At 46.3% G+C, this 22591-nt stretch overlaps 3 protein-coding genes across 8 annotated transcripts in view; 2 read left to right on the plus strand and 1 right to left on the minus strand.

Annotated features, from left to right (window-relative positions):
* The window catches only part of snap23 (synaptosome associated protein 23), a 26473-nt gene extending 22413 nt beyond the window's left edge, over positions 1-4060 (plus strand). Inside the window, exon 8 of the mRNA XM_033026723.1 lies at positions 1210-4060. Within this exon, the coding sequence (XP_032882614.1) occupies positions 1210-1275 (66 nt within the window). The 3' untranslated portion in view covers positions 1276-4060. The remainder of the gene's footprint in view (positions 1-1209) is intronic.
* lrrc57 (leucine rich repeat containing 57) lies at positions 2195-9391 on the minus strand. 5 transcript variants are annotated; one of them, XR_004413055.1, is made up of 6 exons: positions 9256-9347; positions 8259-8431; positions 6479-6614; positions 5271-5539; positions 3537-3852; positions 2195-3498 (listed from the first exon to the last, which is right to left on the minus strand). XR_004413055.1 is itself a non-coding variant. In XM_033026717.1 (6 exons), the coding sequence occupies exons 1-6, from the start codon at positions 9327-9329 to the stop codon at positions 2973-2975; spliced, it is 891 nt and encodes a 296-aa protein (XP_032882608.1). In that variant the 5' UTR covers positions 9330-9391; the 3' UTR covers positions 2195-2972. The 5 variants fall into 5 exon arrangements, 4 of the variants coding, with proteins under 4 accessions (XP_032882608.1, XP_032882607.1, XP_032882609.1 ...); XM_033026717.1 differs by having other exon boundaries at positions 2195-3014; positions 3667-3852; positions 8259-8442; positions 9256-9391; XM_033026716.1 differs by having other exon boundaries at positions 2195-3014; positions 3667-3852; positions 9256-9345.
* Positions 9392-9496: 105 nt separating this feature from the next.
* Positions 9497-22438, plus strand: haus2 (HAUS augmin like complex subunit 2). Of its 2 annotated transcripts, XM_033026722.1 has the most exons (7): positions 9497-9649; positions 10778-10885; positions 13924-14028; positions 16490-16559; positions 18740-18872; positions 20516-20624; positions 21595-22438. In XM_033026722.1, the coding sequence occupies exons 2-7, from the start codon at positions 10796-10798 to the stop codon at positions 21706-21708; spliced, it is 621 nt and encodes a 206-aa protein (XP_032882613.1). In that variant the 5' UTR covers positions 9497-9649; positions 10778-10795; the 3' UTR covers positions 21709-22438. The 2 variants fall into 2 exon arrangements, with proteins under 2 accessions (XP_032882613.1, XP_032882612.1); XM_033026721.1 differs by lacking the exon at positions 9497-9649 and having other exon boundaries at positions 10667-10885.
* The last annotated feature ends 153 nt before the right edge of the window (positions 22439-22591 follow it).

The raw sequence follows: 22591 nt of genomic DNA on the forward strand, positions 1-22591 counted from the left end.
TTCTAGTTCTCCCCCACCCCCTTCCTCCACTCCCAGTCTCCTCCATTCCTGGGCAAACAAACCCAGTATCTCCTCACATTTGAGCGCTCTATCCCTGGTGAATCTCCTCTGCACATTCGCCAGTGTAATCACACCCTTCCTGCAGTGCAGAGACCAGAACTGCACAGTACTGCACGGGTGTGATCCATGTTTTGATAAAGTAGCTAATCTTAAATTGTTTAAAATTGAGTGCGGAATCACTACTTCACTCAGAGGTCGTAGAAATTGCTCCTCCAAAACCTTGACGCTGTTAAAAGGTAGGACACAGATCAAGCATTGAACTGGTTACAGTCCTGCCTGTGAAGGACCCCGACCTGAAGGATTGTCTGCCCATTTCCCTCCATTTTTGTTGCCTGACCTGCTGAGTTCCCACGGCAGTTTGCATTTTGCTCAGGATGTAAATTGAGCATAATGCGGAAAAAATATGTTACTGGATTTCAGAAGGAAAAATTAGAGGCTGTTTGGAACAAAGAACACTGTTGAAAAATAAATGAAGGCTCAGAGCACACAAGTGACAGGACAGCATGCAGTTAGTGAGACACTTCATTAGAATAAAAGCAGACAATTTTTGTCAGATCTTTACAAAACACTGGGCCAGGATCAACTGGAATATTGTGTTCAATTCAATTGAAGGGAAGTGAAGCCTGAGAGTTACAAGGATATATTGGAGAGGTGCGACTGGTTTCTTTTCAGATAAATGTATTAATGACGACACTGGACAAAATGGAGACTACTGTTGGAGTCAGACTAAAGGTCACTGGTTCAAAATAAACTCCCCAGACAATTGAGAGACGCGAGGAAAAGCTTATATGCAGTTTATGTAATCTGGAGAATACCACCTGCATATGTGGTGGAGGAGGTTCAATCGTGGCCTCCCAAGAGGGAATGATTATATGGTGAGGAACATTTGTGAGATTACGGGGGTGGAACTGGACTGTGCCTCTGGTAGCTGGTATAATGTGTTGAATGGCCTCTCCTGCTCAAACAATTCATATCAGATGAGAAGGCAGAGCAGTCTAAACTGCAGCTGTTGTGAATTTACAAACTGAGTTTAAAAACTGGCCCCATCCAGTTATCCTTGTTGAATCGGGTGCTGTTAGATTGGTTTTGCGTGCGTGTGTGTGTGTGTGTCGAGTACAGTGAGCTGATACTGACTCTTGTTTTCAACAGGCGGAAACTAACAAAGCTCGGATTGATGATGCCAACGTGAGAGCAAACAAACTCATGAACAAGTAACGTGGAGCCAAGACTTGCCTCTGAATTACAGCTTCAACTTCAAGTCTGATTTCTGCGCCAATCACCGTGCTGCCTTCCTGTGTCTCTGTTTCTCCCACCAACCTCTCTCCCTGAATTAGTGTAAGATGTGCTGAGTGGTCTTGGGTTTTTATGACCTGTGCATGTGTCGCCAGTTGGACTTGAGCCACCCTTGGAGACCTGTCTAGATAAGTGACTGATTTGTGCAATGCTAGTGTGGCTTCTTGCAGCTATTTGTTCCTGTCCAGAACCAGCAAGCACCGATGTGCTGTTGGAGAACTGGCTGGAAAGGGAACTTTGGGCAGGATACTGATTCAGACCTCCAATACATGTGACATATTGTTTCTGACTACTTTCTCTTTCTCTGCCCTGGGTGTATTTACTCTTGTTACTTATGTTCTCAATCCCCATGTTCAGTGGTCATTTTATATTCCCTACCGCCACTCCCAGTGTGTAGACCACTGAACTCCAAGCTGAGGAAATCATTGCCTACCACCAATTCTCCCTTCATAATTCATGTCCTTGTTCCTGTGACACCAAACCCTTGGTTGTCTTTTAATATAATGAGGGACTGTTCTCCACAGTACAAAACCCCGTCTGCCCTTCACAAGTAAAGGATAGTCCAAGCCCTGACCCTTTGCCCGTGTAGTGGCCTGGATTTATGGTGGCTGTTTTTACCTCTCCCTTTCTGTGCCCATTGAGTCTTCTGATCACTGGCTTTAGAGTTAATGCTCTGTCATCTTAGATGGGGCAAGGGCCAAACATGCTCTGTTGGTTGGGTGAAGCTGGCTTTCCCCTTGGGCAAAATTCTCGGCACAAGGCTTGTCTTTATCAGGGACCTTTTGTGTGAATCTTCCTCTGGTTTGATTAGACATACATGAAGTGTGTACAGAAAGTAAAATATATATTGTACATTTAATCATTTGTTTCCAACTGAGTACATTGGGAAATAATGTTTAATGCGAAATGTGATCACAACTTTAAAGCTTTCATCTTTAACAGCCTCATTTCTTTTTTTTTTAATTAAGATGTCTATTCTCGAAATGTAGTCATGGTAATTGAAATATAGTTAAGGATTGTCGCGTCCCAATCCCAAAGTGGGGGATTGGGCTCGGATTGGTTCAGGAGAAACTTTTACCTTATTTCCCTTATTACATCAAATCACATCAAAATAGATGAACAGAACATTTTATATGCAAAATATGTTATACAAACTGCTCTTCTAAATAACACAAGCAGTGGCCTTTCCCATCAGCAAAAGTTAAGACCAGTGAATATGGTTGCAATTAGAGCTTAAAACAGCTGTGACAGCACAGAAACTGCTACAACCAGATTTCTGCCGAGGTTAAACTCCAACAGTTACAGAGTAAGGACTATTGTACGATTCCACCCCGCAATGTAGTGTGCAAAAATGTTGAAGAGATCAATTGTGCAACAGCAGTAGCTTATTTGGAGTGAGTAGAGCTCAGGCCCTCATTGAACAGCAGCTTAAACTAGAGCATTTAGTACTGCATAAGACTATCAGCTTCAAACAGGCAAGGAAATGTTCATTTCTCCTCCAGTCCATCAGGGGTACGTCCACTTATGGACTAACAAGTACTACCGCTGTATAGCCAGCCATTCCTAGGCTAGTCTGCCTGCTGACCCACGGACGAAGCATTCTTTCACCAGCATGTTCATTATGCAAATTTCTTCTTTGTTGCTGTAAAACGTTCCATGTACTGAAAGGAGAAAAGAACAATCATGGGTCAGATGGCAGCAGTACCACAACTACCTCATCAGGACAGTGCAGCACTCCCCAGCTCCCGACCTGATGCAACACCACCATGCTCGTTCAGTGCCTGCTCACGGGGGTGGGATACTGGAGGGAAAATGGAATGTTAGGAGGTAGAAAGTAAAAGCAAGTTGTGGAATTGGTGAGAAATTGAAGTGTACAAGAAAGGGATTATAATGGGAAGGTACACAAAAATGCTGGAGAAATTCAGCGGGTGCAGCAGCATCTATGGAGCGAAGGAAATAGGCGACGTTTCGGGCCGAAACCCTTCTTCAGATTATAATGGGAATATGTGTGAGTGAAAAAGTGGGATAAACATGCTTGGGATTAAAATGCATTTAGGGAGTATTTAGAAGAATGGATGTGGAAGTACACGGAGAGGTTAGGATAATGCAATTCTTAGTATAGAACAAATCAATCGAGCAAACAATATTCCGACTGATGTTTTCAAGTTCTCCAAATGCAGAGAGTGACTGGTGAATTCATGGTCTCATCTCTCTGTCTCCACTTCTTGCAACCACCGGGAACACCGGCCTCAAGCAGCAGCTCCCCCTGCTTCACATGGCCATTACAACTTTGTCCACGTCACCCTGACCAACCTTGTCGTAACCCTCCAACTCTTGCAGTTTCCTGATTTCAAAAAGATTTCCCTCAACAGCCAGCAGGGAGATCTGGGAATCGGCCAGGATGCTGTTGGGGATCATGGAGATTTCCAAACAGTTCTCCTCCAACCGCAGCACCTTCAGTCGCGGACAGCGGGAGATGTGTGGCGAGATCTGAGAAACCTGCAAGTATAAACCGGTTACTAAAACACAAAGCAATCATCAAACCAGCAGTTTGCCCTTTGGAATTGACACAGGATTATTGACCCAAAACAGTAACTACTTCCATAGATGTTGCCTGACCCGAGTATCCTGTATTTGTAACAGTTTACAGCATCTGTAACATTTTGCTTTGGTGACTTCATCTATTAATAAAATTAGTTTAATTTTGTTTTGCCCTTCTTCTGAATTCCCATTAAAAAGAAATAATTCCTCCATATCAATTGGATTACACAATCTCCCACCTTCAAAGGGATACTAATCTAGTGTATGCAGCCTATCTTTATAATATAATTGTGCCAATACAACAAATGGGACCAATTGGAACAGTAGTCCATCCCTTTCAAGGCAAAGGAGGCATGCCATTACTTTTTGTACCATTAGCTATTGATTACTCTCCCATAAACTTGCTCTCCCTTCTGTCCAAGGTAGACAAAAGTGCTGGAGAAACTCAGCGGGTGCGGAACTTCTTCAGACTGATGAAGGGTTTCGGCCCGAATCATTGCCTATTTCCTTCGCTCCATAGATGCTTCCGCACCCGCTGAGTTTCTCCAGCACTTTTGTCTACCTTCGATTCTTCAGCATCTGCAGTTCCTTCTTAAACACTCCCCTCTGTCCATGCTAGTTAAATAATACCTCACCTATATTCAACAGTTGACCTCACTTCAAACAATAATTAACTGCTAAAACAAAAAAAAGTAACCACACTTGTAGCTGTGATTTGGTCTTTACAGATCCGTGCTGGTTTCCACTGCTCCCATTGGGATGCTGAAAACTAAAGATGGTATAATACAGACTGTGGAGTAAATAGCATCTGAGAAACCCTACAATGTAGAAAATCACATCATAAAAACTATGCCAGTGGGGAAAGAGAGTTTAGGGACCAGAGACCTTTCATAATAGTTTTTTAAATTACTACAAGCTAAAAATACTGAAGGGTGCATGTTACATTGTTTAATAGAGTATTGTTGCACGTGGCAATAGTAGCGATTACCAATTTCAATGGTCACCTGCAGTGACTCTGCAAGGCTGTTCTTAAGAGACAACGGTCTCTGTTAACTGGAGAGAGGTTACACAAAAACAGCAAAAAGCACTGTTGAAGGAACCCAGCAGGCCAGGCAGCATCTATGGGGGGAAATGGATAGATGGAGCACCCACACAATTACAGGGAGAACATACAAATTCTGTACAGACAGTACCCGTAGCAGGATCGAACCCAGGTCTCTGGCGCTGCACCCCCCCCCCCCTGTTGTGCATAACTAATGTTAACAGCTCAATGTACACCATGAAGATTGAAGCAAAGGACTGTCACTGAACAACCAATGCTCAGAGTGCACACAACCTTTCTTGCCCATCCTCCAGTGCTGGAGCTAGAGACTGACCTGGTTCTGGTTGACATTGAGCTCAATGGCCTGCAGCTGCTCCACTTCATCTGGGAGACGTTGGATTTTGTTCTTGGACAGATCCACCACATCCAGGTGTCGGAGTTGACATAGCTGGAGTGGAAACTCCTTCAGCCGGTTCCCAGAGAGACTCAGGGTCTTCAGGGCTGCCAGCTGCCCGAAGCTGGAAGGGAGATTTTTCAGTGAGTTACCATTGAGGTGAAGATTCTCCAGTTTCTTCAGCTTGCCCAAATCCTCAGGAAGAACAGCTGACAGGAAGGGAAACAGAGTAAAATCTCAGGCCAACAAAGGCAAACTTGTTCAGTGGGCAAGATTGAGAATTAGCGAGGTCCCGAGCCAACATCTGATTGCTGGTCACTGAGGCTAGAGATGTTGCAGGAGGGAAGGATTCCTTTTTCTGGAACTGTAGTGGCAGGGAATGGCATGGATAGTTTGCACAGTGGGCTGGACACACAGTGACTGCAGCTGCTGGAAATTTGAGTTAAATACCGATGCTGAGGGAACTTATTAGATCATCTGGGGAGGGAATGGACCAGTGACATTTTGAGACAGGCCCCTTTCTTCAGACTGTGGAGGAAGGGGAGAACGATGAGGAAAAAGAGGTGGTGGCAGGACAAAGCATGGCAACTGATAGGTGTGTTTACAGGTGAGGAGGAGTTTATTGGCAAATGGGTGGAGTTAGACAAAGGCTGTGATGTGGAGACAAAATGATGTCAGATAAGGAGAGATAGGAGTGAAATGCCAAGGATGTGTGTGGACGGGGACATAGGCGAGGGTGTGGGATTTGGAGATGGGATCAAGGTTTTTTTAAGCAGGGAAAGGAGCAGCATGACTTCTGGGATTAAGATCAGTCAACAGTAGCCTGCAGGAGAGGTGGGAGCTTAACTTAAAACAAGACTAGGGCCAGAGATATTATTAAATGTAAGTGTCTGAATACTGCCATTTGGGCTGGTTATATCTAAAGCAGCATGGAAATAAATAATTTGAAAAAAAAATCTAACCAAAATAGAGAAGGAATGTAGAAAAATATTGCAGCAAAAAGAACCGGTGGATGGGGGGAGTAAGAAAATGCAGCAGGAAGTGGGAGGTCATTTTGCATTTGCAAATGGATGAGGTGAAAGTGTTAGGGCTGGATCTGAAGTGACAACAACAACAGGACACCACAGCATTGAGTTACTCAGTCTTACCCAATCTATTGCTGTTGAGAGTCAGGCTCTTCAGTACTGAAAACTGCCCAATGACAGAAGGCAAGGTCTCCATCTTGTTTCCCGAAAGATCCACCATTCTCAAATTTGTTGACAGTCTCTGCAGGTCCATGGGGAACTAAACATTTAGAAACAAATTAAAAAAGATCTGTATTGATTACAAGGGTGATCTTACATCAAGCACTGCCCATGTGTTTCTGGGCCAAACACCACCTTTCACCCCCCCCCCCCCCCCCCCATTAACTAGTATCACTATCATCATTGTCATTTCTTGCCTCCAAGGGTGGTGGAGGCCAGATCAGTAGATATATAGATATGGCGAAGAGAGATAAATGTTTGATAAATAAATAGGTTATGGGGAACTGGCACAGAAAAGGGGTAGAGGCTGCATAGATCAGTCAATTATATTGAATAACAGACGACCGCCCTAACCCATCTAAGAAAACTCACTGCCTTTCATCTCAGCAATCGGCTCGCCAATGCAAAGCTCCGAGTGTCTTTTTGTGGTAACCCGGTGAAGAATGAAGAATTCCCCAAGTACCTCGGAGTCATCCTGGATCGCACCCTCACCTATACTGAACACCTGAAGAGGGTGGCTGATAAACTGAAAACAAGGGTCAACATTATCAGGAAACTTGCAGGCAACAGCTGGGGATCCAATGCACACACCCTCCGTACCGCAAGCTTAGCCCTAGTCTACTCAACAGCCGAGTTTTGCTCAACAGCTTGGGCTAATAGCTGCCACACCAAACGAGTTGACATTGTCCTTAACTCTGCAATGCGGGTCATCACAGGGACCCTTAAGTCAACACCTTTGCAGTGGCTTCCTGTCCTCTCTCATATTGCCCCTCCCAGAAGGGAGAGGATGTTGAAAGATTGGTGCACCATCGAGACTAACCCTGACCTTCCCATCCATGCTGACTTGAACAATCTCCCCAACATGCGCCTTAAGTCCCGCAAACCCTTCTGGTCTTCCGTTAAATCCCTGGAAGACTTTGACCCCAAGACTGTGGCGCAGAGGATAGAAAGATGCCAACACCAACAACGGAGAGGTCATCACAGACCCCACAGTGAAACCACCGGGTTTTGACCTCCATCACAAGCAATGGCTAACCCTGAACAGAATCCACACCCTCCATGCAAGAACAGCCCATCACCTGCATAAGTGGGGGACGACAGACAGCCCTGCTTGCGACTGTGGACATCCAGACCAGATCATCCCAGATTGTGAATGACTGCTCACTGAGGCTTTTCCCTGGGGGCATCAAAGCCATCAACTGATGCTGTCCTGGCCTGGACGTCTACCCTTGATCTACAACTTTAGGCTTTGAACGCCATACACAAGAAGAAGATTGAATAACCGGATGGGCTTGAGGGGCCAAGTAGCTTATTCCTGTTTTCTTGTGTTTTTGAGGTGACTGGTAACATCAGGCTCATTTTATAGTGAGGAACCATTGACAAACTCGTAAATTTCAGAGCCATAGAACTAAACTTTTGAAACAGGAACAAACTGCTATGCTTCACTTTGATGGGTCCGAGCAGCTGGCACTTTGTGAGGGAGTTCATCAGACAGGATCCCTGCTCCTGCTCACTCTGGTAACCAATGCGGTGAAACACCAAAGGAAGAGGAGATCAGGTCAGATTCTCTGAAGTTTCCCAGAGCAGCTTCAGCAGGTGCCCACTTCTTGGACAAGACATCAAAGCATGCTAGCTGAGTCAACTCTGCTGCAACAGGATTCACCACAACACTGACGCTGCCTACCTCATTCAGGCCTTTCCCTGTGAGCTGGAACACGCCCGTCTTCTGTGCAGTTTCCAGGTGAGCTTTCAGCGCACTGTTCCCCATGGTAAAACCGCTACAATCCGAGAAAATAAATAATTTTCTCAATGGCCATTCACATCCAGTTCTGCTTAAGGTGAGAACTCTGTCCAACACTAGATCAAATCTAAAGAAAGAGAAAAGATGATCAATGAGGAACTCATGCAATATCCACCTCCTGACTGGGTCCATACCCCTCATTCCCAGGTCATTATCAACACCCAGACCAGTCAATGTATCAATGTTTGGCCTCTTCTAGATCAATGGATTACCAGAACTGTACAAAAGAACCATTGAACCATCTAGTACTGGATCGATTGATTGCCAGGACTCTGGTACACCTAATACTTGATCAATGCACCAAGACTGGTAGTAACACCTAATACCGGATCAACGGATCACGAGTACAGGTGGTGCACCTAATACTACCATACTACTACCATTGTGGGCAAAATGTAATTCACTGGCATTTGTTTCCAATCTTGTGTACTGCATCGGTGTCCACCTCCTTCGCAGTGGAGGAACCAAACACAAGGTGTGGAGCCCGGTGGGTTCCACCTGCATCCTGTAAATCACGGGGGAGGGGGGGGACAACCCGAGAACCTCACTCACACGTCTAATAGTGGCTGCAGAGATGGCGGGGGGGGCGGAGGAATGAGGGCTTCCCTCCCTCCCATCCACTCCGGGTGCTCGCAAACTGCCCTCTATTCCCTCCTACCCCTCCTCTCCCTCCCACTCATCCGCTACCCACACCCGGGGGGCTGGGGCTGGGGCAACCCACCCACCCACCCGGAAACAGCGCTTGCCTCCCTCCCTCCACCCGGGAGATGGACAACAGGTACAAGACGGCTGGAAAGTGGACAGTACCGGTGCTCGGAGCCATCCCCGCGGTGAGCGAGTGCCTGGGCCCACAGTCACTACCCGGGCCGGCGGTCGTTACCTGGACCCGCGGCCGTTCCTCCCGTCTCCAGGGCCAAGGCCCGAGCGCCGTCCGGAAGCCCGTTGACGACACATCCGGCGGGCGCTATGGGCCGGTTGCCGGGGCAACGGCTGCAAGGGAACGAGGTCAGGCGACCTTCCCAACATGGGCAGGAAGGATCTGCAGATTCTGGTTTAAATCGGAGATAGATGCACAAAATGCTGGCGTCACCCATTCCTTCTCTCCTGTAAATTCCCGCTGCATTGACCCGCTGAGTGACGCCGGCATTTTGTGTCGGTTTTCGACCTTCCCAACATGGCGGACTACACATACGTCATCGGCGCGCGACTGACACTGACGTCACCGCCATAAAAGCCAAAGATTGAAGCGGGCGCCGGCGCCAAAGCGGCAAACGGTGAGTAACGGTCATCGACCCCCCCCCCCCACCCCCACCCCCCCTCGCCCAAAGCATCTCCCTCCTCTCCCCCTCCCCCTCCCCCTCCCCCTCCCCCCCTCCCCCTCCCCCCCTCCCCCACTCCTCCTCCCCTCCTCCCCTCCTCCCCTCCTCCCCTCCTCCCCTCCTCTCCTCCTCTCCTCCTCTCCTCCTCTCCTCCTCTCCTCCTCTCCTCCTCTCCTCCTCTCCTCCTCTCCTCCTCTCCTCCTCTCCCTCTCTCCCTGCCTCCTCTCCTCCTCTCCCTCCTCTCCTCCTCCTCTCCTCCTCTCCCCTTCCCTCTCCTCAACCCCCTCCTCATCCTGTCTCCCCCTTCCCTCTCCCAGCCTCCCCCCCTCCCCTGCCCCCCCCCCTCCCCTCTCCTCTCCCCTGTCCCCCTCTCCCCTGTCCCCCCCCCTCTCCTCACCCCTGTCCCCCTCTCCTCTCCCCTGTCCCTCCTCTCCCCTGTCCCCTCTCCTCTCCCCTGTCCCCCCTCTCCTCTCCCCTGTCCCCCCCCCCTCCTCTCCCCTGTCCCCCTCTCCTCTCCCCTGCCCCCCTCTCCTCTCCCCTGCCCCCCTCTCCTCTCCCCTGCCCCCCTCTCCTCTCCGCTGCCCCCCTCTCCTCTCCCCTGCCCCCCTCTCCTCTCCCCTGTCCCCCCTCTCCTCATACCTGTCCCCCCCTCCTCCCCTGTCCCCCCCTCCTCCCCTGTCCCCCTCTCCTCTCCCCTGTCCCCCTCTCCTCTCCCCTGTCCCCCTCTCCTCTCCCCTGTCCCCCTCTCCTCTCCCCTGTCCCCCCTCTCCTCTCCCCTGTCCCCCTCTCCTCTCCCCTGTCCCCCCTCTCCTCTCCCCTGTCCCCCTCTCCTCTCCCCTGTTCCCCTCTCCTCTCCCCTGTCCCTCCTCTCCCCTGTCCCCCCCTCTCCTCTCCCCTGTCCCCCTCTCCTCTCCCCTGTCCTCCTCTACCCCCTCCTCCCCTGTTCACCATCCTCCCCTGCCCCCCCCACCCCTGTCTACCCTCCCCTCCCCCAGTCTCTGCAGTGTGTGAGGTTCTCGTGGGTTAAACTCTGCGTTGACTCCATGAATGATGACCTTTCATTCCCCACAACTTGTTTTCCAGCCAAGACTTGCGGCAAGGATGCAGGCCGGTAATCCCTGGGAGCCAGCAGCGCCCAACCCAGCCGCCCGCTTCCTGCAGAGGTGCCTGACATCTGGGGCGTTGTCGCAGGTATGGTTGGCTCACCTACCTCCAAGCTGGGGTTAATGCCTCCAGCACACGTTGTAAACACTGAAATAGTGAGGGTACAGGGTGTGATGTCGTGGTACGTTATGTAATACATGTAATATGTATATAGTGTAAATACCAGTGCCTGTAATGTCTTTAAAGTAAAGAGGGAGATAGAAAGAAAAAGACGGCCGCGAACGGGGCACAGCGCAAATACCCAGCCCCGATGGCGGGGAGCGGTCCCAAAAAGGCAGCGGGACCGGCCCCGAGAAAAAGAAAGCCCGAGAGAGAGAGAGAGAGAGAGAGAGGGAAAAAGAGAGACGGGGCACAGCGCATACCAAGCCCCGACGGCGGGTGCAGTCCCAACGGGCGAAGCAGCGATGCCTGGCAGCAACCAGGTGAGTCGGAGAGCCAACGGTGAGCAGAGCAGCGGGACCAGCAGCAAAGGAGAGCCAGCGAAGAGCAAAACAGCAGGACACAGACACAAGTGTTGAAATGATATAGAAAAGCTGTGTAAAGATGATATTGAAAGATATTGAAATGCTGTAAATGCTGTAGAATGATATTAAAATGCTGATCAAATGCTACCTGTAAGAAATGGGCCTCTCCCAGAGGGAGTAATGGCCGCTGCCATGTTCGAAAGTGCACAAGGAAGTTTTAAAATGTTAATCTTTTGCTCTTTTCGTCTGATATACACTGCCTCGGTACTGTTGTGATAAAGGATAATTTCTTCCATGAGAAGGGGGGAATGGACGTAAGAGTAATACAGAACTGGGTGTCCGTATCTTGAAGTTATTAGTGTTCTGTCTGCACAGGTGATTTGTGTATCCTAATTATGGGGTAATCAGTGTTTTGTCTGGACAGGTTGTTCGTTATCTCTTCTCTTCTCCTTCATCGAGGCCAAACTTAGTTTGAGTCTGGTTTTATTTTTCCGTATAAAGGGGGAGTAAGGTCAGGATACATTGAAGCATATGATCCAGGATAGAAACCTGTGGACCCCCATGTAGCAGTGTGAGAAACCCCTGGATAGCCGTGGATGGACCATCTGTAGTCAGACGCCCAGATGGGAGAAACCTGGACAGAGGAGCCCGTCTTCCAGAAGCCAGTAATAGTCTCCCAGAAGGGTCTTTAAGTAGGAGAAACCTAGTCAGAGTAGCCAGTCTCCCAGGGGTGAGAAATGGCCAGAGGAGCCCATCTCCCAGAAGCCAGAATAAGTCCCCAGAAGCCTAGCTAGAGCGAGAGGTAGGAGCCAGTCTCCCAGTCACAGCAGAAGGCAATTGAGAGAGGCCCTTTGCTAGAGTTTAAGTTTAAAATGGATATCAGGGGAGATGATAAACAAAGTGAAAAGGGGGAGATGTAAGATCTGTAAAATGAAGAGGGAGATATAAAGTAAAGAGGGAGATGTGATGTTGTGGTACGTTATGTAATACATGTAATATGTATATAGTGTAAATACCAGTGCCTGTAATGTCTTTAAAGTAAAGAGGGAGATGTGATGTCTTTGTAATGTAATATATGTAACAGAAACTCGTGACTGAGGTCAAGTGACCTTCAAGATAAAAGGCAGTGATTGCAGAATAAACGGGCTCTTGAACTCTAACTCTGTGTGGACGTGTCCTCTTGTGCTAGTCACAACAGAGCCTTGCCTCCGACAAGAAACCTTTACACAGGGGTTAACATGTCCCTGTAAGGGCAAAAGATAAGGAAGGCAACTACAGGAAATCCTTAGTGTAGGAAGGAACTGCAGATGTTGGTCTAAACTGCAGACAGACACAGTAAGCTGGAGTAACTCAGCGGGACAGGCAGCATCTAAGGAGAAAAAGAATAGGTGGCGTTTCGGGTCAAAACCCTGGCTCTCAGTATGAAGAAGGGTCTCGGCCTGAAACGTCACCTTTTCCTTTTCTCCAGGGATGGTGTCTGATCTGCTGAGTTACTCCAGCTTTTTGTGTATCCAGGGAGTCCTGGATGTAAAGTGGTATTAACTAAACAGAAGGAAGTATAGAACACTTTAAACATGGAAGACTTCAGATGTGTGGAGAGTATGAGAGGGGGGTTATTCAGAAATAATGTCAACCAGGAATAGACCTTGATCCATCAGGGGGTCAAAAGAGCAATCTGTATATGAATCCAGATGACATGATTGAAATCCACCGATTCCAAACTGAGTCTTAATTCGCTCATTGAAAAGACTTGGCAGGTCACTCACTTCATGAGATCATTCGCGGAGGACAGAATGGTGGCTATGAACATTTTTTTTTTTTAAGAGCCAGGAATAAACTACTGGAGGAACTCAGCATGTCAATCAGCGTCTGTGGAAGGAATGTACAGGTGATGTTTTGTGTCAGGACCCATCTTCAGACTGATGTCGATGGGGGAGATAGCTGGAAAAGAGAGGTTGGGGTGAGACAAAGCCTGACGAGTGATAGGTGGAGGGAGAAACTGCTGATGCTGGTTTAAACCAAAGACAGACACAAAAGGCTGGAGTAACTCAGTGGGTCAGGCAGCATCTCTGGAGAAAAGAAATTGGTGGTTTCGGGTCGATGCAGGTGAGGGGTATAGATTGGTAGATGGGTAGAGCAAGTGGCAAAGGCTAGACGTGAAAAGGAGACAAAAGGGAGTCCAATACGGAAAGAAGAAATGTAAAGCTGGAGGCATGGATATTGGTGGAAGGGGAAGGGGGTGTAAATAAAACGGAAACGGGGAACTCGTGGATGGGAGATGAGTACAAAGGCGGGAAAAGGAGTTTCATATGTCTGCTTTTATTTAAAAGCCCTGGTGCACCAGCTATCCTTTGAATAATGATTCATCCCACACTGGACTGGCTTTTACAAAAACACGGTGTTACATGACAAGCTTCCTACCATCAACCTTTGATCTTGCTGATTCTGTTCCATTTACTGCTTCTATGATCCTGTTCTGTCCCATTCCACTTTAAATGGAGCACCACGGTCCACAGCTATGCAGGGACACAGTAGATGAACGATTTATAAGGTCCACTGTGGCTTCAACTAACATTACTGTGTTTTTCTCTATATAAACAGGAAGATTTGGACTGGAATAACTTGCAGTTTGAAAATTCAGTGCCATTTATCCAGCGCTTCAAACTGCTGGATGCGGTTTCGCACGCCAGGGCAGACCTTCAGCAGGTACAGGCATTTATACTCCAGATGATAAACTGATTTGCTCTTCTTCTTCTTCTTGCGTATGGCGTGCACAGCCTAAAGTTGTAGGATAACTTGTTCTATTTGATCTTATTTGATTGTGCACGCCAGGTTGATTGCACTAGTTGAAACAGGGCGGACCATGTGAAGGTTGCAATCTCCCACCCCAACTGATTTGCTCTGAAGTAGCAATGTTACAAAATTTTGAGATTTTAAAAATCAAGTCTGCAATTTATCCCATCAGATAAAGCATAAAAAAGAAGTTTAATTTGACACCTAATTCATTTTCATATATTCAGTATTAAAAAAGTTATGGCCATTTTCATACTCGGAAATTAGCATCTTGTTCCCTATTGCTTTTCCATTGACTTAACACAAAAGCTGTGATCGAGGACAGTCAAAAGCCCATAATTTTCTTAAAAATTAAGAGAACTGAAATACATTTTCAGTTATTATAGATTGAAGCATTCTGAAAAAAAAAGTGAAACAATCTTACTTGGATGACCTGAAATTCAAGCATATAAATACTTAGTTACCTAATTGTAGCTAATTACAAAATTCAATTACTAGATCTAAACATCTATCCATTTCTTCAGAAAAGATTAACATTTTTAAATAGCCTAAGTGTCCAAATAACACTCACACAAGAATTCATAATATAACATGATTTTTAAATCTCATTGTCATGAATTTATAGGTCAAATGGAAGGAATTTAGTGTTTAATTCCCGTAAATTAATGGCCATTTAAATCATCTTGCGAGTGGGATTTTGTGGAACGCGATCGTTTGGAACGTTGCGGTTTGCGGTGAATTTAAACCCCATATCGGCAGGAAAAACACTGCCGGTTCGTATGGGGCCTAAATCACCTTTTCGCGACGTAAAATTTGGATTAAGGTAATCCTAAGAAGCACGTTTATATGTAAAATAAACGGTTTACCTTTACTGTCCCGTACGTGAGATCCGTTCCGTTGTCGGCGTTGACGGCATTAGAAGTCGATTTTTATTTTACTCCAGCGCTGAAATTGTCCCGCGGTTTATAAAACAAAATTCACATAACGGCAGTCGGAACAATTCTTCAGCATTAGCTAGCAGCCCGAGAAAATATATTTGCTGTCAATGCAGAAACGTAAAGAATTGCAGTAACCAAAAATGCTCCCGATTATTTGTCGTGGGTTGAGGGCTAAACTATGATCAGAACACAAGAAAGAACTTTGCTGCTCTACTGATTCATGACAGAAAATCTTTTATCTGAAAGGACGTCCGTGTTTAATTTTTGAAAGGCCACCTCGGGAAGGGTAACAGTGTCATCGCTGCATGGGGCTGTTAGCAGGATCACACCCTCAGTCTCCAAAATGGGAATCAAATACACAACCTTCACATTGGAGACAGGGTTACACTCTGTAGCTCTGCTGAGGGAGAGAGGGGAGTATTACTAAAGGTGAGCTTGTTCTCAGTTAAATGCAATGTGTGTGGTCAAGTTAAGGACACTAATATATAATCAGTGACTCATACTGGAAATTTCACCCCTTAAGCTAGAAAATAATCCTTCACTTTTGCAAAAGCTTTTTGTCGGTTTTTTATCCAAACAGCTACACTTCCCTCACCATCACCTATCCCCAGCCCGCTCCCCTTTTAAAAAAAAAAAAAGAAGCTTTCCAGCCCACCGCGGACGGAGGACCCGCCTGGAAAGGCCAGCTCGCCCGCCTTGAGTGGAAGGAGTCGCTCGGTGGGCCGGTAAGCAGACCAATTGCAGGAGGCAGTGCACTGCCTCGACGATGGAGTGGGCAGCTGGAGGTCCTGCACCTGTCTGAGGCTCGGCTGGACTGGGCGCCACTCCAAGAAGCCGAGCGCGTGGACCAGACGCGGCCTGCAGTCTGTGGAATTCTCTGCCTCAGAGGGTGGTGGAGGCCGGTTCTCTGGATACTTTCAAGAGAAAGCGAGATAGGGTTCTTAAAGATAGCAGAGTCAGGTGATATGAGGAGAAGGCAGGAACGGGGTACTGATTGGAGATGATCAGCCATGATCACATTGAATGGCGGTGCTGGCTCGAAGGGCCGAATGGCCTACTCCTGCACCTATTATCTATTGTCTTATGTAATACTTGTACTGAACTAGATACGAAAATGAATGTCACTGTACCTCAGTACATGTGACAAGTAAAGTGCCATACCATACCAGCTGTGTGTACTTCACAAAGTGGATTCTGGGAGAGTGAAGTGGTAAAAGGTGCTATAGAAAGCAGCAGACCAGGCAGCATCTCCACACTGCAATCATTTTAGTCAGTCTACGTATCTCCACACTGCAATCATTTTAGTCGGTCTACGTTCCCATCCTGTTTCATTAACTGGTGATGCATTGGTGAATCAAACTTCCGTAACTTAGCGCAGTTGGATTGGACTTTCGACGATGTTCTGTTAATGTTTGTTCATTTTGTTTGGCCATCAGAAATCTCTGGATATGAAGTTGCTACAGTTGCAGACGGACACAGCAGATATTGCCCACCCTGAGTATCTTGGTAAGTTTGACTGATTTAGTTCTCAGTCTGTGAAGCATGTACAGAACTAGATACTTTGAGCTAGCCTTTGAGGTGATTGGGATGCCATATAGATGGAGGGAGTATCAGGCTCTCTTCCAATACATCTGTTTCAATGACACATTGCTGTCTTTCATGTCATTTTACCACCCCTCAAATGACCTGATTTAGTAAATTAAATTTAACTGGGATTTGAACTTGGTTGCTTTCCCAAAATGATAAGCAATAGGTTAAAGCACCTTCATCTGTAGCTTAAAAATCTGTTTCTAGTTGAGAAGAAAATTGGACTATTTATTATCAGAAAACAGAAAATGTTGGAAGCACTCAGCAGATTAAATGGTATGTGTAGTGAGAGAAACAGTTGATTTTAACGTTTGGGTTTTGTCAGTGGCCCAGTTGTCAGAGCCATTCATCACAGCTCCAGAGACCCAGGCTCGATCCTGACCTCGGAGGCTGTCTGTAAGCCATCTGCACGTTTCCCTGTGACTGGGTAGGTCTCCTCCATGTACTCCGGTTTCCTCCCACATCAAACATAGAACTAATGATCGATGGTTGCCATGGACTCAATGGGCCTAAGGGCCTGTGTCCATGCTGTATCTTTACATCAAACAATCAATCATTACGGGGAAAGAGAAAATACGTCGGGTTTCAGAGGCAGAGAAGATGGAAGGGGATGGGATTGGTAGAACACGGAATGTATCTGAAAAGGTGGGACCAAGTAAATAAATGAAATGGTTAGAATGGCAGATTAAGCTCTTTGCCTGTATAATGTGTTGCTGATAGTAATCCTTCAGACACGTTAACAGTATATCGGAAGAAGTGCAAGCAGGAAAGACAATTGTGTGCCCTGGTTGGGAAGACAAGAGATGAAAGGACAGGTATTGCATCTCCTGCTTTTGATGTTCCCAATGTGACTCTCTATTGAACATCCTGCTAACAACATGTAAAGACATTTTGACAGGTACATGGATAGGACAGTTTTAGAGGGATTTGGGTCAAATGCAGGTAATGGGCTAGGTTAGGTGGGGCATATTGGCCAGTATGGATGAGTTGGGTGAAGGGCCAACATTGGTTGTATGACAATATAACCATTCACTATCCTACTCGCTCTCTGACCTTGCACTGATACCAAGAGGCTCAAATACTTGAGGAGCAGCACCTCATTATCTGCCTTAGTCCGTTTCACCTTCTGTTTATCTTTATCTATTTGTATAATCTGACCTGCTGGGCATGTCTGCCGGCTTCAGAAAGGATACCTTCTCAACCCCTTACTATACTCCCAATAGGCTCACGAATATGCGGACAAATTATGTTTTAATTTTGCCTACATTTTGCAGAGGACACCATCATAATCTCAAACAATGACAAAATAGAGTACAGGAAAGAGATAGAGAGCTTAGAAACATGGTGTCTCTCCCTCATTAGAAGCAAGACAAAGGAGCTATTCACTGACCAGGAAACAAAGGGATGTACATGCCCCAATCAGCATCAAAGGTGCCGAAGTAGAGATGGTTGAGAGCTTCAAGGTCCTAGGCGTAAATGTCACCAATAATTTGTCCTGGACCAACCACATTGAAGCTACATCCAAGAAAGCACACCAATGTCTCTACTTCCTCACAATACTCAGGAAGTTCAATCTGTCTCCAACGACTGTTACATGGATACATGCAGAAATGCACATTGGGATGTATCATAGGTTGGTTTGGCAACAGCTCTGACCAAAACTACGAAATTGCTGAGAGTTGTGGATGTACACACAAATCAGATACTTTCCCCTCTGTCCCTTCTCCCATCAGCCCATCTACTCCATCAATGCTGCCAATCTAAACAAGAACCATTTTAACCCCGGTTATTCCATCTTTCTTCTCCCATCAGCAGAAGGTACAAAATCTTGAAAGCACGTACCACCGACTGAACGGTCACCCCATAAGTAATGGTGTATTCCTGATTTCCCAACCTACCTCAATGCAGACACAAACCAACCTACCCTTCATGCTGCCAATGCGGACACAAACCAACCTACACTTCATGCTGCCTTGCAAGGGCACCAGCATAATCAAGGACCAGTCTCACCCCAGATACTCCCTCTTCTCCCCTCTACCATCAGGCAAGAGGTACAGAAGTGTGCAGATTTTTGACATACTGTTTTATTGTATTGTCAGCCAAGAAATACAGAAATCTCCAGCTGATGAACAGCCACCTGGAGAGGATCGTACAGGAGAAGACAATGCTGAAACAGCGATTGGTGAAGCCTATTTGTCATCAGTGCCTGCCTGTTGAAGCCAACTATCACAGGTGAGCTGAAAGTCTTGTGTACTGGTGCTTGGAGCATCTTTAGGACACTTTGGAGCACCTCGCACACAAGATGTGCAACAGGATTGCTGACCATCTGAAGACATTTCACTCTGCTTTTACTGTAACGTCTTGAGCAGCATTACACCTTTCTGTCTGAGTCCACAAGAGAGTTTGGCTGAGAGTAGTATAGTTCTCTGCTGCAATCATAGCAACATTCAGTCCCGCAGTAGGGCCACTCAATCTCACATCTGTTCCCCAGCTCATGTCCAGGCCTACGTAATACATAATCCAGACCCTTTTTCAATCATTTTCACAGTTGTTGTTGTCAGCGATGATGTCTTTGAGATAAGACATTAAACTCTGGTCTTGCCTGCCACCTTAATTAAAAAGCCAAGCAGTAATACCAAAAAAAGTGTGCGGCAGGATGTAATTATGTGGGAAGGGTAGGATTTGTTAAGGGCAGGATGATTGAATTTTTTGAGGGGCTAAAAATCCCTAGAGTACATCCTCCAAAGATGCTGCCTGACCCACTGGGTGACTCTGTGCTCGACACATGATTGCAGCATCGACAGCTCCTCCTGTCGCTCTCTCCTTCTTAAAAATGATACATCCTGTCGCTCAATTTTTATTTTTGCCATATTCCTCAATGTTCTGCTGACTGATATGTATATATTCAGTTTATGTCCTTCCTTTTTTTTTAAAACAAAGAGCCACACTTGAAGTTGTCTGACACCACTCTTATAACCAGATCGGACTGGAAAACGATGAAGTGAACCTCCACCAGTTCCTTCCTTCCTTCCTCATAGCGTTCTGCGATACATTTCACTCATTCCTGCCTGCAACTAAGTTTAAATGCAGCAGACTTTTATTTGTGGTCATCTGATTCAATATATTGCCATTAACTACAATGAGCTTATTGCTGCACTCTTCTGTGAAGACAGGTGCAAGGTTTATATTCTTGACCAACCTGAACATCCCTAATCTTACCTCAACAGCACAACACACCACCTCTTGCACTACCACTGACTTTCATGTTGTTTTGCACTGTCTTTTTGGCAAACTTTTTCTTTTCACTGTCTGATAGAATATTTCTGAGTCTGTGCCTTCGATCCTGCTGCAACAGGTTTTCATTTTACCTCTAGCTCGGTGTATTTGTGCATATGAGAATAAACTCGACTCAACTTGATGCATGTAGTTTATTTTTTTTAGTCTTGAACAGGACCTAATCCATTCTCAATTGGTCTTTTGTACGTTTACACAACCTGTGTAGTTTCACCTTGATCGTGTTGCTGATATCTTTTCTCGCATTCTCTTTTTTGCCATAACTTGCAACATGGTGCCATTCAGCTGCGTCACTCCTCGAGGCACCCTGCCAACTTAAGTGCTCTGCATCTGACATCAGAGTTCCTGTTTACTCCTCACTGCTTTGTACATTCCTAAACAGCTGATGGGCAACAGATTGGAGCATCCTAGGTTTTCTTTTAGTGGGCACATTTTAAAATATCAGCGTCGCTCTCTGTTCCTATGGGGTTTGGGTTAACGTGGGTGAAGACAGAGACAATAATTAATGTCAAGCTTTCACAGGAATCAGCCCTTCCGCTGCTGCTCCTGCCTTCTTCCTCACCATATTCGTTGTCCTCCAGATACGTCTGCGAGCTGCTGACAATCACGGTTCAAGTTATCGAGAAACTTGACACTTATCTGCAATTTATGAAATCCATCCCACTGTTGCCGCTGAAAGTTAAGCTGATGGTAAGTGACTCAAAGACATTTCCAAGCATATTTGCAATTTTTTCCCCCTCTAGTTTTCCTTTTCCATACCCAATTTAACAGCACAACTGGGATGCAACCCTGTGTGCCCACCTCTTCCTTTTCCCCGTCACTTTATCATGCAGGGTAAAGCGAGAGTCTGATATATGGGGAGCTTCAACAATCCTTGGAGGATGCGGGCCAGTGTAGCGGAAGCTTTATTCAGTAACTAACCCGTGCAGCATCTATCTGAGGAGTTTGGGCAGAGGGGAGTTTTACACTGTAACTAACCTGGGGGTATTTGGACTATTGTAGAGGTACCTTTGCACTGTAACTGACCTGGGTGTACTTGGGGCAGTGTAGTGGGTACAAGTGTACACTAAATAACCTGTGCACTGTGTGTTCTGAAAATGCTTGATGGAAGTATTCCATGTACTGTAGCTGCCCCAGAAATATTTAGCACAAACATTAGTACAATAAATAAATCACACTTTTTCTACTTCCAGCATTGATATCCATCAGCGTGTGAATAATAGAGATGCAGTAAAAAAAAAATATATATATATATATATATGATGATGTAGGGGTGAACTGCAGATGCTGGTTTAAATCAAACATAGGCACAAAATTCTGGAGTAACTCAGCGGGACAGGCAGCATCTCTGGGGAGAAGGAATGGGTGACGTTTTGGGTCAAGACCCTTCTTCAGACTGATGTCAGGGGAGTGGGAGGTACACAGATAAGGAAGTGTAAGGTGTGAAATGACTAAAGGGAATGGAGATCAAGGAGCATGTAGAATAGATCATTAGTTGGGAGAAGGTAACAATAAAGCAGAGATAAAATGCAGTCGGAGACAGCAAGACTGATCGGAGAACTGGGAACGGGGAGGGGATGGAGTGAGGGGGAAAGCAAGGGTTACTTGAAGTATATATGATACTTGAATTTTATATGATGATGGTCTGTTGTATGTTTAGACAGATCTGGGGGACAAATTTACATCTGTGATACTGGAGCTGAAGCGAGTGCTGGAATTGATCCTGAAGTGGAGGGATCAGCAGAAGACTGTCAGTTTGGAATACATGCAATGAACGGGATAAACCACCTTTCTCGTCAGGAAGGCACTTCCACCCAGAGAAGCCGGCTGTTTGTAAAACGTGTCTTTGTATTTGAATTTACCAGCTCCCAATGGATGTGAACTGGTCCTTGTGACTGGCTGACCACTCAACTGCTTCCTTGAATGATGGTTGTGGAAGTGTTGGACTCAACACTAGAAACCTTGGGTGCCTGTGAGGGGAGATGATCTGAGCATGGATCGTTCGCCCTTCCTTAAGCTGCCAGTGTGTTTTATTGTGCTGGCATTTGCCTCTTATTACTTAGATGCAAGCTGGTTGGGGGAGATACGTCAGATAACCAGTATCGGCCCAAACAGAGGCCAGACCACAGAGCCACAAACACTCCACCTTTCCCATCATCCATTCGTGCAACATCTTGTAGAGTGGATGCCATAACAGCAAGCAAGTGCACTGATGAATGGCCTCCACCATCACACTATGAATGCCAACGCCTGTGAGCAGAAGAGGACACTGACCCTTCAGCTCTACCCCTTTCTCTCAACACCATCTACTGTTACTATGGACGAATCAGTGTGAGGCTCTCAATCCATCTCTATCGGACAAAGCCCAAAAAGTACAAAGTACAAGTAAATCCTTTATTTTTTTAATGTACCTTGCAGATCTCCAAGGGAAGTTTCTACACTTTCCCATTATCAGATATTGGCCGGAGTGTCACTAATTTGTAAATAAAGATTGAAATGATGAACTAGTCTTGGAGTTTACTTTTGCAAACAGGTGGCAGGAAGGAGCACTAACTGGGAGCAGACGCCGGGTACTGTGGCTGCGTGTACGGGCCCGACCCATGGAACATCCCCTGCATAATGAACTATTCCCCATTGGCTGCTGCAACAAGGCTCAA

Source organism: Amblyraja radiata, chromosome 9 (genome assembly GCF_010909765.2).
Source record: "Amblyraja radiata isolate CabotCenter1 chromosome 9, sAmbRad1.1.pri, whole genome shotgun sequence".
Lineage (NCBI taxonomy): Eukaryota > Metazoa > Chordata > Chondrichthyes > Rajiformes > Rajidae > Amblyraja > Amblyraja radiata.

Coding starts and splice junctions, on each gene's coding strand:
- lrrc57 (XM_033026717.1), bottom strand. CDS start 9,329: ATGTGTCGTCAACGGGCTTCCGGACGGCGCTCGGGCCTTGGCCCTGGA. Junction 8,443..9,255: donor AGGAACGGCCGCGGGTCCAG/GTAACGACCGCC, acceptor CTCTTTCTTTAG/ATTTGATCTAGTGTTGGACA. Junction 6,615..8,258: donor CAGGGAAAGGCCTGAATGAG/GTAGGCAGCGTC, acceptor CTAAATGTTTAG/TTCCCCATGGACCTGCAGAG.
- haus2 (XM_033026721.1), top strand. CDS start 10,742: ATGATGACCTTTCATTCCCCACAACTTGTTTTCCAGCCAAGACTTGCG. Junction 10,886..13,923: donor CATCTGGGGCGTTGTCGCAG/GTATGGTTGGCT, acceptor CTATATAAACAG/GAAGATTTGGACTGGAATAA. Junction 20,625..21,594: donor CGCTGAAAGTTAAGCTGATG/GTAAGTGACTCA, acceptor TTGTATGTTTAG/ACAGATCTGGGGGACAAATT.